The sequence below is a fragment of the Salvia splendens genome, chromosome 3, assembly GCF_004379255.2.
Source record: "Salvia splendens isolate huo1 chromosome 3, SspV2, whole genome shotgun sequence".
Lineage (NCBI taxonomy): Eukaryota > Viridiplantae > Streptophyta > Magnoliopsida > Lamiales > Lamiaceae > Salvia > Salvia splendens.
This window is the reverse complement of record NC_056034.1, coordinates 16,206,322-16,220,807: the sequence shown is the minus strand read 5'-3', so window position 1 is coordinate 16,220,807 and position 14,486 is coordinate 16,206,322. Positions and strand designations below refer to the sequence as shown.

At 42.2% G+C, this 14,486-nt stretch overlaps 1 protein-coding gene and 1 pseudogene across 1 annotated transcript; one reads left to right on the top strand and one right to left on the bottom strand.

The window, feature by feature from the left end:
- Positions 1–3,042: 3,042 nt before the first annotated feature.
- Positions 3,043–3,386, bottom strand: LOC121794796 (annotated as a pseudogene).
- Positions 3,387–7,943: 4,557 nt separating this feature from the next.
- On the top strand, positions 7,944–10,144 carry LOC121797261 (40S ribosomal protein S21-2-like). Its single transcript, XM_042196022.1, has 4 exons — positions 7,944–8,066; positions 8,591–8,691; positions 8,815–8,947; positions 9,822–10,144. The coding sequence occupies exons 2-4, from the start codon at positions 8,642–8,644 to the stop codon at positions 9,885–9,887; spliced, it is 249 nt and encodes an 82-aa protein (XP_042051956.1). The 5' UTR covers positions 7,944–8,066; positions 8,591–8,641; the 3' UTR covers positions 9,888–10,144.
- The last annotated feature ends 4,342 nt before the right edge of the window (positions 10,145–14,486 follow it).

Here is a 14,486-nt window from a genome sequence, read left to right as displayed (position 1 = left end):
TCTAATTGACCATTTCGCTAACTAAGCTGTCTTCGGAACTGGAAACTAAAAGAAGATAAAAAGGAAGATTATTTTCTGAGCTTTTCCGAACTCTCCGAACCCTTTTTCTAATGGTGGCCCGTCCTCTATTTATAAGCTCGCCGCAACGACCTCCAGCCAGGATAACGTCATCAGCAGCGAATAATCGTCCTTGCTGGGATCGAGCGTCTCATCAATTGATATGTGCCCTTCTTCTAGAATATCGTCGTTCCTCCATAACAGAATGATGAGTCAGCTTCGTCCTTGCGCCTTAAGTATCAGCACGTGTCCCCTTCTAGAATGTCGTCCTTGATAACTGTTTGATGATCACCATCCAGCGCATCAGCCTCACGTGCCTCTCCTCTAGAACGTCGTGGTCCCCGCCTAACTGCTTGATCACCACGTTGATCATTCCACCCGATTTTTGGCTTTTTTCACCTTTTGTACCAACTTGATCAACTTGGCCTTGTCACCCTTGGTCAAGCTGATCAAGCGGCATTCCTGCACAATTAACACTCGCTTTGCGCGATAAATTGATAAGTATAGTATATTATGCCTTATCATTTACCTTTTTAATTTTCATTCCAAATATCTTGATAGTAATGACTGACTAGAGGTGATATAATCGGTATTACATTAAATCATGTCTTTATAGAAGTCAATCATAAGACTAAGGTTTTACAATAATGATTTGAAGAAATATGAAAGAAATGGAATGCGACAAGCAAAAAAAATAAAATGGAATATTGTTCCGTGGACCGAAAAGCATGACGAGAAAATTAAAATGGAGTAGGTGGTAGATGGCCACTAGATGCTATGATAATATATATATAAAGAAATAATTATCCTGAATCCCATTTTCGTTAATGGCCTACCACCCTCATCCAGCTGTGGTGTGAGTTGTTATCTATCTGGCTCTCTCCCATCAAATCAAGCACTCTCCATTTCTAACACAATTTTAGTGGCCAACAAAATGCAATATGCGAGAGGTCTCTCTTTGTAATTTTGGGTGATCCTCATTTGTTTTCCTAAGGGCGCCCGCGACGGGCCACCTGATGGCGTCCATCGTCCTTGGGCACGGACGATGCCCATATTGTGGGTGCCCGCCATCGCCGCGTCATTGTGGGCTCGACGGACGATAGGTCATCGTCCATGCCATTGGGCGCCCCATTGTGGGATCGGCATACTATGGTCGCGGTCGATGGCACGCATTTTTTATTTTTTGTATAAATACCCCTAATCCACCTTCATTTGTAACGTTTCATTTCACGATTTCACTCTCGAAACTTCACATTTTTATTACTATGAAATTGATTCAAGTCCCAAGAGTCCGATGTTTGGGGAGGCGCGTTGGCCGGGTACAGAACCCACCGAATATCGGTCGTTCGACGCCAACACGCAGTACGATCCCGAATTCAGCACGGAATCGTACGGTTTGTCTGAGATGGAGCCGTCACCAAACTGACCCTTCGCCTCCTCCCGCCGCGCTGCCGTCGACGCCACCCCTTCCGCTCCCGCCAAAAAGAAGCGGACCCGGCACCGCGCGCAGAAGTTGCCACCTCCGGGAAATTGTGAAGAGTACGCCCCCGGCCGTACGAACTACCAGCCGAATGAAACCCTCATATTGGCGAGGTGTTGGGTGGACATATCGAAGGACCCGATATTCGTGAACAACCAGAGGCAGGTGGCGTACTGGGAGCGCATCACCGAGCGCTACAATACGGCGAAGCCACCGAGCGCGTACAAGTGCCAACGGGAGCAGCTCCGCAAGCATTGGGACCAGGTGAAGAAGCAAATCAACCTGTTCTCGTCGGAGTATGAGAAGTGCACGAGGGAGCAGGGGAGCGGCAAGAGCTTGAGCGACGTGCGATCCAAAGCGCTGTTGTCGTACCTGTACCTGTACGGTGAGTTCAAGCACGAGGCCATCTGGGTGCTCTTGAGGGACAAGCAGAAGTTCCAAGGCGGGATTCTGCACACCTGGGCGACAAAAAGGACGAAGACCACCGAAGCTGGTGGTTACACAAGCAGCGAGCAGCGAAAGCGGAACTCGTCCAGTGGACCTCAACCGGACGTACGAGGACATTGAGAGTTCCAGCACACCGATGTCCTCCCTGCATCCCATAGGCGTCAAGGCTGCGAAGGCCAAGGGGAAGGCGTCTGCGACATCATCCTCGACCGCCGCCGCCCCATTGTCGATCCCGGTCCCGCTCCCGACCTCGAACCCGATGGCCGCCGCGTACGAGCAGTTGGCAACAGCCTCGATGGCGAAGATGTTGTTGCAGACGCACAAGGCCCTCAAGAAGTGTAAGGACCTCGCCGAAGCCGAATATCTCCGAGGGTTAATCGATGAGCTCCGCCGGAAGTTGAGAATTGCGTAGATTAGCCAACTTGAATTGTGTAACTTTTGTTTAATGAATGCAATCTTCACCGGTTTTTAGTTAATCGTTGTGTTTTTTAATTTAGTTTGCATTACATATTCGAAAACATTTAAATTAATTAACAAAACAATAGTATAACATATAGGGTACACCTGAGGGCGCCCCATTGCAGGTGGGGGGTAGGAGGATAAAACTGATGACGTGGCGCGCCTTAGGGCGCCCCATTGCTAATGGCCTAATACTACTACTATATGTGTGTAAATCACAGAAAATTTGAGTTATTCATCGACATTATCATTTTTTCGATTATGCAAAGATCCCAAGGATAAATTTTCATTGAATTTTTGAGAGACATGCATCACAATATTACAAAATTCTACTCCATTTAAGATCTGAAAATCTAAGCAGACTGAGAAAAAAAGACTGAACATGTACGATTCCTATTCACAAATCAAATAATCTCAAGAAAGAAGTATACATGGAAAGCACAACATTACAATTAACAACACACCAATGTATATTCAATTATTAATTCCTTTCCCCGCCCCCAAAAAAAGAAGAAAAAATGAAATCAAAACAAAATGAAGAATTGAAAAGTAAAATTAATAAGAAACAATATTAGATAAAGCTTAGATGCGGAATACGTTCAGCTCCTGCAACGTGTGATGGCGCTGCAGCCGCGCTTGTAGGGGTTGGCCTGAGCACCGGGGCGACAGTTGTAGTAGGACGCGCCGCGCCGCGAGCAAGGCACATTGTTCCTCTGCAGAGCGCCGTAGCTGATGTAGCGGCGCGTGGCTAGGATGCGCCTGTTCGACTCCAAATCCAGCTCGAATTCATCCTCCTCGTTGGCCAGACACTCCACCACGGTGCCCCTGCACCCCGATCTAACCGCTGGCATCACCACCCCGTTTCCGCCGTGGCTATTGCGTGTGGGAGTATGAGACGCGCGATTAAGCATAGTGCCAACAGCAATTTCCAAGTGCCTGTCATTACAAACGAAACCTCTTCTTCTTAATTGCTCACAATCTCTGTTATATATAGTATACTTCTCGATCTAGAGTTTCACTCCCTAGATTCTTCTGGATTGGGGAAGGAAGGATGAGAGAGAGAGAGAGAGAGAGAAGAGAGGTTAAACAACTAATGCAAGACTGGTTGATTGAAATTTGAAGATATAAGGGGACGACGCGTAATTGAAGGGCTAATAATTGTGCTGACAAACTTTAACAATAAATAATGGAGTACTCCTATCTAGAGCATCCACAATAGTGATTCCCTTGGGCGGATGTCACTCGTTCTCGACTGTGATGGTCTATCCATTGCAGAGGGACGGTTGCTCGGGCGGACGAGTCGAGCGACCGAAAGTTCTGTCGCGATCGATGCCACGCCCGACCCCTCGTCTGCCCGATCGTCCGCCCATTGCAGGACCACGGACGAGGACGAGCGACGCGTTTTCCCTTTTTTGGTTTTTTTTCATTCTACAACTACACCTCATTTTCACTCATTTCTCACACAACTCGCACACAAAATCTCTCAAATCTCTGTCACTCACTCATTTACTCTTCCAAAATGTTTCCGTCGAGGATCCAAATCGCGCTATGGAGCGCATAATGTTTGCTTTAGGGGACCAGATTCTTGCTGGTATTCGTGCAATACAACAGCAAGAGCAGGCCGAAGAGTAGGTCCCGTGGCCCATCCGCCACCGGACATCCGTCCGCCGAGAGCATGGCGTGGCTCATCAAAGTCTGTTCGAAGACTACTTCGCCGATGAACCACAATGGGGACCGACGGTTTTTTGCCGGCGATTTAGGATACGGCAAGAACTGTTTCTCCGCATTGTTCAGACGATGGAGGTGCGTAGCGAGTACTTCCAGCAGCGGCAAGATGCGGCCCACAAAATCGGGCTATCCTCGCTTACGAAGTGCATGGTTGCGCTTCGTCAGTTGGCCTACGGCAACACGACGAACATGTTCGACGAGTATCTTTACGTCGGGGATACAACTTGGCGGGAGTGCCTGGAAAAATTTTGTGAGGGCGTGATTGACGCTTTGGATCCTTGAAGTCATCGTTGACCACCGTCTTTGGATCTGGCATGTACTCTTCGGCGTGGCCGGGTCAAACAACGACATTAACGTGTTGAACACTTCGAGTCTCTGCACCGAGCAATGCAACGACGACGGTCCGGTTATCGAGTTCACTGCCAACATAGCATTATATAGGGTACTACCCAGCTGATGACAAATACCCGAGATGGCCAATTTTCCTGAAGACGGTCTCATGCCCAACTGGTCCAAAGATAGATTTTTTCGCACAACAGCAAGAGTCTGCACGGAAGGATGTGGAGCGAAGATTCGGTGTGCTCTAAGCGCGTTGGGCAATAGTGAAAGGTCTTACTCGTTCTTGGTACATGCATCATATTGCCAATGTCATGTACGTGTGCATCATCTTGCACAACATGATTATTGAAGATGGAGGTCCAAGAGTTGACGATTGGTCCGACGACGAAGCCAGAGCGAGCGCAAGTCATGCTACCCCGCCGGTCATTTGCGGTTTACCGTATGGAGTCAATTAGAGATTACAGGCAGTGAGAACATGCGCAACCAACAAGCCCATCTTCAACTCATGACCGACATGGTTGAAGAAGTTTGGGCACGTAGTGGTCGTTGAAATTTTACCTCTTTCAATTATTTCCGTTGTAACTTCTTTTTAAATTAAGTAATGTATGTTTTGCTTGTTCTTTAATTTAACACTCCCTTCGTCCCAACTAAGTTGAGTCAAAACTTTTGGGCATGAAGATTAAGAAATTGTGTTGAAAAGTTGGAGAGAGGATTAAAGTAGGAAAGATAATGAGAGAGTAAAGTAAGCGATGTAATAAAGTAAGAGTGATTGAATGTTTTGTTTTTTGTTAAAAAATGAAATGACTCAACTTAGTTGGGGCATTCCAAAAAAGAATATGACTCAACTTAGTTGGGACGGAGGGAGTATTTAATTTTGCTATTTATAATATGTGAAAGCATAAAAAAATAACAATATTAAAAATTAAATGAAAAATGGGTCATTGATAGGGCGGAATCACTGCAAAAAGAAGGGTCGAACTAAGAAATGCTGATGTGGCAACCAGGACACTAGGGCGACCATTGTGGATGCTCTTATATGGCCAAAACATATAAAATTAATACGGTGCCATATAAATTGTCCTATTAAAATTATTTAAAAAATAATACTCTCTATGTCCCATAAATATATGTGTACTTTTCATTTTTATCCATCCCTTAAAAAATATACTTCCTCTATCCCATAGAAATAGGTCATTTAGGGTTGACACAGATTTTAATGTGTAATTGGTAAAGTAAGAGAGAATGAGAAAAAGTAGTTGAAATTGTCTAGTGGATGATGAGACACATAAATAATAAAGTAAAAGAGAAGGAGAAAAATATTGTCATAAATGGACATGACTATTTGTATGGGATGGACGAAAAATGAAATATGACCTATTTCAATGGGACGGAAGGAGTATATATTTCCATCTATGGAAAGTTATCTCAATTTATTAACCTTAAACATCAACTTATTTACAACTATACCACCATTAACACTATTTTAACTATCATTTTCCTCCTCTCTATTATTTTACCAATTTTGTTTTAATTCTCATGCCATATCGTATACCTATATCTTATGGGACTGAGAGAGTATAAATAAAAATACTACTCCGGAGTTTTGATCTATGCAAAACTGGATCTTAATCCAAAATTGCAGTACACAATCATACGTATGGCATATTTAGGTCATTGTTAGTTTATTTTTAGATCATTTTAATAAATGATGACCTAAAATGATCTAAAAATAACATCAAACCCTGATTTTATAAAATGGCCTAAAATGATTAATAATAACCTTCCGTATTTTTATTTAATTATTAGCTATTAAATCACCTAATCCTAGGACCAAGATTTAAGTTGTATTTTGGATTTAGATGCATTCTTGTTGGGTCATCTCTCTACTACTCACTCCGTACTCCATTTTATATACTCCCTCCGTTCCACAATAATTGTAACTCTTTTCCATTTTGGTCCGTCCTACAATAAGAGTCATATTTCATTTTTACCATAAATGGTAAGTAGGTCCCACGTTTCACTAACTCACTCCACTCATATTTTATCATAAAACCAATATAAAAAAATGAGTCTCACATTCCACTAACTTTTTAACAATTTTTCTTTACATTACTTAAAATCCGTGTCAACACCAAGAATGATAATTATTATGGGACGGAGGGAATAAGTATGACCGTCAGGGCAATATAGATTATATTTAATCACAAAGTGATTTCTGGTCCAATTTTTCGCGAGTTGCAATCTATTTAACTATGGAGGCCACTACTTTACTCCAACATTTTATTTTAATTTTATTTCAAGCCAGATTCTACCTATTATTTTCACAAATCATATGGATAGTAGTATTATTTAATTATAATTGAAATGTACTAGAAGTAGTATTGAAAGCATAAATAATTTATTGTTGAGGGCATGCTTCCGACTACTACTGTAGTTTTTGCCCCTTTTTTCTTTTCTTTTTTTCTTTTGATTTGGGGACCTTTTTGCTTCTTTAATTTGAATTCTAATAGAGGGCAGCCACTACTTGCGGACAATGGGCCAGAAAATGCAATTCAGAATAAAAACAACTCGCACAGAAAAAGTTGAATTGCCAAAAGTCCACCAATATAAGGTCTATTTGATTATGTCATATTTTTATATGCTTATAATAAAATGTGAATAAGATATGAAATATGTAATTTATTAATAAAAATTATAAAAAAGTAAATGTAATATTTATTGGTGGATAGATAAAAATGGCAAAATGAAATGGTTATTAGTAAATAGAGAAAGTATACAATATTTTATAGGTTGTGTAGCATAGTTTGTGTCTGCTTCTTCTTACATGATTTGGACTAATTAACATAGATTACGTATGTAGTATATGATAATTTTGTTAGATGGTTTAACAAGATCAAGACTCAAACTTAATCAGCATCAAAGTATAGAGTTCGATTAAAAATGTAGTTTAACAAATCATATGCAACAATACTAAGTTTTTACATACGTAGTAGTGCAAAACTAATTTATAGTCTCATCTCCTAACAAAATTCAAACTCATGACAAGAGAATGGGTGGTTACGGTCCGAAACCGTCGATTTCAATTTTAGAAAATCATGAACCGGAACCGACCCATGAGCATATCGTGTGTTTGTAACATTTTGTGCAACCTTGCCACATAAATAGTTCTAGAGATCACACCAAATACATCTTTGCCACATAAATTTTGATTGTCACATCAACATTTCAGTTGATCATATTTATTTTTATTAAAGATTTTATTCTTAAAAATTAAAAAATAAAAATTAATTGATATTCTTTCTAATAAGATATTTTTAATCAAACACCCTAAATAATTTTTAAAAATCGATTATTTACCATATTTTTTTATTTGTAATAAGTGAAGCATAACCAAATGGGCTCCCAAAGTGGACTGAATTAAATAACCAAAAAAAAAAATGTCACAAAACAAAATCCAGTGGGTTAGGGTTTTGGGATTCTTCTCATATAAGAAGATTAGTGGAAGCCGCCATCGTTCAGCAGCTTCAGCCATTGTTTCCCGCATTTCCATCTTCAGGTAATCTTGTTCTCCCTTTCTGCGAATGTTAATTCCAAAATAATCAGGCCATTTTGCTTGAGATATCTTTCAGCATGTCACCTTTTTCATTCCCCCTAGATTTGACGATAAGGATTTTTAAACTTGTACTATATGTGTAATGCTGCCCTATTGCTTATCGTTATTCTCGTCGACGAAATATTGACTCTATTAAGGATGAATTTGAAGTATCTTGTCGATAATAGGATATCTGTAGTGGCGGAGCGTGGGAACTTAAGTTTTTTTTTTTTTTTTTTTTTTTTACGATGAATTGAATCGCAATGATCTGCTCGATTTTAATTCACCATGTTTTGATTGTTGCAATTTGGATTTCATACCGACCTTAATATAGTGTTATAATTGACCGATTGTTAAGATTAAACTTTTAAGCTATACTTGATGAATGTAGACTATGCGATATTGATGGGCAGGGTTCGTATTTGATCATTATTATTCTTTATACACAGCTAGACTGTAAACTGTTAATTGTTGTTTCCTTGACTCAGGTACTTGGTGGTTTCATAGTGTTTCTCCAGTGCTTAAAAAACTTAGCAAATATGCAGAATGAAGAAGGGCAGAACATGGATCTTTATATCCCACGGAAATGGTGTGTATATCGTTTGATGAACTAATTTTAGTTTTTTTATCCATTTGGTAGACATGATGTATAGAATTGTGAAAAGGTCATTGCACATAGACATTACTGATTGTATACGTGTTGATAATGCAGCTCGGCCACTAACAGGCTGATCACTTCCAAGGATCATGCCTCCGTCCAGATCAACGTTGGTCATGTGGATGAGAGTGGCAGATATACCGGTCAATTCTCAACTTTTGCTCTTTGTGGTTTCATTCGCGCCCAGGCAAGTGTCTTGTGCATTTATTTTGATTTTAAGTTCATTGTCATTAACTAAATCAATTTATGTTTCTTGGCTCTTCTAACTAATCCTAATGAGTGAGACTATCCTGTTGCAGTAACGTTGGATAATGATTATATTGCACTTTGGTGTTTGGAAAAAGAATCTAAATACTGGGGAAAATGATTTATCAAAAGAATTTGGGAACCAAAGAAAGAAATTATTTTGGAAAACAAGAGGCTGTATTGAAATTGCCGAAGCTTTCAAACTTGGACTTAGCTTTCCTTCGTAGTTGTCTCGTCTCTTTATTTGGTTGACAAGGAGAAACTCATTACTATAAATCATATGAAATCTTTCAACAATTTATGTCACTTGGGTTGCAATACTGCTGCACTTTTTTGCTCTAGTTTGAGTATCTGCTTCAGTTGTGGTTATATCTTATATATTATGATATTACTGCACTTTTTAGCTCTCACTTGTCATCATTACATTCTAATTATAAGAAGATTGATGTTAAAAATGGTTCAATACTACATGTAGACTAATATCTTTAAGAAAAAAAGTGAATCAAATGGCTGGGAAATAAGTGTTCTGCCATGAAATTATACACTTCACATAGGAGGTCTAGTCGACCTTTTGCTCTAAAATAGGTCCACATGTTTGGTGTTGAATCTGGGTTTTAATGTCAAGCGCGGTGCTTCCTTCCACTGCTAGAATCTCCTTTGACAGTTTAGTGCAGAAGGCGACGTTTAAACTTTCTATTGGTTCTGTTCATTGCTCTCATTTTGCTAACCTTGTTAAGTTTCATATGGGTAGAAGAATGTCATCTTGTTTCATATGTGATTTATATTTTCTGAGGATGGGAAACTCTGTTGTGCAGGGTGATGCTGACAGTGCGCTCGATAGGCTGTGGCAGAAAAAGAAAGTTGAAGCCCAACAACAGTAAACAGGAATTTTAATGACAAGATTGTTTTTTTTGAAGTTTCTTTAAAATAGTCTGAGAATTATCAGTGTTACCTATAACATTTGAAGATGTGCAGTTGAAGTTTCACGACACATCTATCTATAATCTATAAGTATTGTTGGATGGTGGGGATGTGCACAACATCCCCTGCTGCTGTGTGGCATTTTATCAATGAAAGTTTGCCTTTTGTCTTATATCACAATGTAAAGTAAATGAAAGTACTCCGTATTGTTTAGTAAGTACTACTGTATTATCTTTGCTAGTAGTACTATCTTTAGTTATTGGTGAGGCAGAATTGAATAGTAATTCTACCCTATATATGGGAAATAAAGTCATTATGCATGTATTGACATTCCACAATTTCTTAAATCTGATCCAAGTCTCCAACAACTTCCATTTTTGTTTGATTATTATTGATGCAATAAGCTTTTTCCATATGAAAATCAAAGTTTTAATTGTTCTTTCTTAATAAAAGAAAAGGCCATGCGATTTTTCCTCCATCTCTAGGAGCATCCGCAATGGTGGCGTCTGCGTAGGCGCGCCGATATTTCGCTGACGCCGGTGCTGACGCCGAACCATTGCAGCCGGCGTCAGCGAAATCGGCGTCAAAATCGGCGTGCCTACGCCGATTCTTGGTCTGACGCCGATTCTCACGGCGCCATTGTAGGCCCCCAATCGGCGTCAGCATTTAAATTTTTTTTTATACATTTTTTGAAACACTATATATACGCGCTTTCGACGTCATTTTCATTCGCATCACTTGTATTAACGAGTACTCTCTCGATCTTAATTTCTGTACAAGATCAACAACGAGAAATGAGTAATGCCGGTGGTGGTGGTGGTAGTGGTGGGGATGCTGATGAGTACGAGCGTATGATGAGCGAAGAGCTAGATGCCGTCATGAACGCCGAGGTTGATCGATGGTTGGAGAGTTATAGGCAGCCGGCGGTACCTCGCCCACGACCAGTTGTCCACCGTCGACAAGTGGTTGATCATGATCATGTAGCTGCACATCAGTGACTGTTCGCAGATTACTTCGCAGATGAGCCGCGTTTTAACGCCAACCATTTCAGGCGTCGTTTTAGGATGAGGCGGGACGTGTTTATGCGTATTGTTACCGGTTTGGAGCATCGGTTTCTGTATTTCCGCTTCAGGCACGATGCGGCTGGCAGACCCGGCCACACCCCTATTCAAAAGTGCACTGCGGCGATCAGGCAGTTGGCCTACGGGACTTCGGCAGACATGTGGGACGAATGCCTCCACATCGGTGAGTCGACTGCCCTTGAATGTATGAAGTATTTTTGTCAGGGCGTGATTGAAGTATTCGGTGATCAGTATCTCCGAAAGCCTACCCCAGAAGATTGTCGGGATCTGCTGAGGATGCATGGGGAGCAGCATGGGTTCCCGGGAATGTTAGGCAGCATAGATTGTATGCATTGGGAGTGGAAGAACTGTCCCGCTGCCTGGAAGGGGTTCTACACGACCGGCTACAAGGGAAAGAATCCCACGATGATCCTCGAGGCCGTAGCTGATTACCGACTGTGGATTTGGCATGCGTATTTTGGGATAGCCGGTTCGAACAACGACCTAAACGTCCTCAACTCGTCGCCCCTTTTCAACGAGCAGTGCCAGGCCGTCGGTCCGGCCATCAGTTTTGTCGCCAACGGCAACCAGCATGATATGGGTTTTTACTTGGCAGATGGGATATACCCTAGGTGGCCCGTCTTTGTGAAGACGATCCGGTGCGCATCAGATGCGAAGAAGACCTACTTTGCAACGCGGCAGGAGTCGGCGCGAAAGGACGTGGAGCGCGCATTTGGTGTGCTTCAGGCTCGATGGGCTGCAGTTAAGGGACCAACGCGTTTGTGGCATGTCGACTGCATTGCTGATATAATGTACGCCTGTATTATCATGCACAACATGATCGTCGAAGATGAAGGTGTACAACTGATTGATTGGGCCAACGACGATAATGAAGCATGTCCAAGCCACGGCGTCGCCACCGGCAACGTACGAGGTGGGGTACCTCACGATGAAGAAGCCCTCCTCCAAGCACATGCCGACATGCGTCAAACGGATGCTCATATTCGACTCCAAAAGGATTTAATTGAAGAGTTGTAGGCGCGGAGGATTGCAAGGCGTTAGTTTTATTTAAAATTATGTAATTTTTGTAAATGTACTTTTAAATTCTTGTACTTTTTTTTTAATTTAATGAACTTTTTTTTATATTATTTTACCCTTTTAATTTTTAATTTCCCGTATTTGTCTCGTAAATTAAATATCGTATGTTGCTACGTCTGTAAAGTAAATTAAATAAAATGCTTATTAGTGATGTGGATATGTAGTGGGAAGGCTATGTGAGGGCTATTTGATGTTCAGTTGATGTGGAAAGATGATGTGGCAGGAGGATTTTAGTGCTGATGATGTGGCAGTGGGAACACTATGTGAGGGCTATGTGAGGTCCTACCCTATTGCGAATGCTCTAACTAGCGTTTTCATCTCCATGTCAAAAGGTGTGGGAACACCTGCAAGGGATGGGCAAGGTAATAATCTTTAAACATTCTCGTGTAAAATGGTTGGAAAATTATGGTTCTTCTAAGAGCATCCGCAATGGGGCGGACGATAGGCCGCCCGAGCCACTGTGGGCGACGCGGACGATGCCATCGTCCGCCCACTGTGGGCGACGCGGACGATGGCACGGAGGATGCAACGTATTTTTTTTTTAATTTCGAAAATTTTATTTATATAAATAACCTCTACCACACCTTCATCTGTAACCTTTCCATTCACTTTTCCACACTCAAATTACACTATAAAATGGATTCCGGTGAATACACAAATCTGAATAGTCTGATGTTTGGGGGTGGTGCACGTTGGCCGGGTACAGACCCTGACGAATATTGGCCGTTCGACTCCAACACGCAGTACAATCCCGAATTCAGTACGGATTCGTACGGTCTGTCTGACATGGAGCCGTCTCCAACTCGCCCCGCCACCCCTTCCCGCCGCGCCACCGCCGCCGCCCCCGCCAGAAAGAAGCGGAACCGACACCGGGCGTACAAGGTGCCACCTCCGGAAACGAATGAAGAGTACGCTCCCGGGAGGACGAACTACCAACCGGATGAAACCCTCGTCTTGGCGAGGTGTTGGGTGGATATTTCGGAGGACCCGATATTCGCGAACAACCAAAAGCAGGTTGAGTACTGGGAGCGCATCGCCGAGCGCTACAATGAGGCGAAGCCGCCGAGCGCGTACAAGCGCCATAGGGAAGAGCCCCGCAAGCACTGTGATCAGGTGAAGAAGCAAGTCAGCCTGTTCTCGGTGGAGAACGAGAAGTGCTCGAGGGAGCAGGGAAGCGGCGAGAGCTTGAGCGATGTGCGCGATAGAGCGTTGTTGTCGTACTAGTCAATGTACGTCGACTTCTAGCATTTCAACATCTGAGCGCTCTTGAAGGACAAGCAGAAGTTCCAGGGCGGGATTCTGCCATCGGCTGCGCCAAAGAGGACGAGCACCACCGAAGCCGGTGCTTACTCAAGCAGCGAAAGCGGCGCATATTCGGTGGACCTCAACCGGGCGACGTACGAGGAGGAGGAGGAGAGTTTCAGCACACCGGTGTCTTCCCGACTCCCCATTGGCGTCAAGGCTGCGAAGAACAAGGGGACGGCGAAGGCGAAGGCGACATCTTCCTCGCAAGCCGCGGCCGCTCCTCATCGCCGATCCCGACCCCGACCCCTGCAGCACTTGCCTACGCGGAGTTGGCAGGACGTTGTTGGACACGCACAACACCCTCATGCAATGTCAGGACCCAACCAAAGCCGAATACCTCCAGGGGATGATCGATGAGCTGCGCCGTAAGTTGGGACTTTTGTAGAGTAGTCAACTTTTTTTTTTCATTTCTAACTCATGTAAAACTTTTTTTTAATCAATGTAGGATTTACCGTTTTTAATTAATCGTGATATTTTTTTATTATTTTGCATTGACATATTTGAAAACATTTAAATTAATTAACAAAACAATAGTGAAACCTATAGGGCAACCTTTAGGGCGGCTTATAGGGCGCCCCACTACAGGTGGAAGGGTAGGAGGATAAAATGCTGACGTGGCGGTGCATAGGGCGGGCTTTAGGGCGTCCCTTAGGGGCGCCCCACTGCTCATGCTCTAAGACTTATTATTTGTCAATTGTATATCACTGGTTAAAAGTTAAAACATGCTCAGTGGAAATTATCATTACCAAATATCTTCTTTATTAGGCCATCCGCATTCCTATCTCTTATCCGTCTCTTAACCGTTTCATCTATTCACTATTCATGGGCTCCACTGTACTTTTCACTCCATCTCTTAACTAAAAGACAGCACCTGCATCCCTCCATCTCTTAACTGTCTTTTAACCATTTCATCCCTTAACTATTCATTCAATTTCATTTTTTATTTTTATTTCCAACAAATTCAATTAATAAAAACACACTTCATTAAATAAAATAAAATTACAACTTAAAATTCTAAAAAAAATAAAAAACCACATTAATAAAATCCTAAAAAAATAAAAAAATACATAATTAAAACTCAAAGATGCAAAAGAA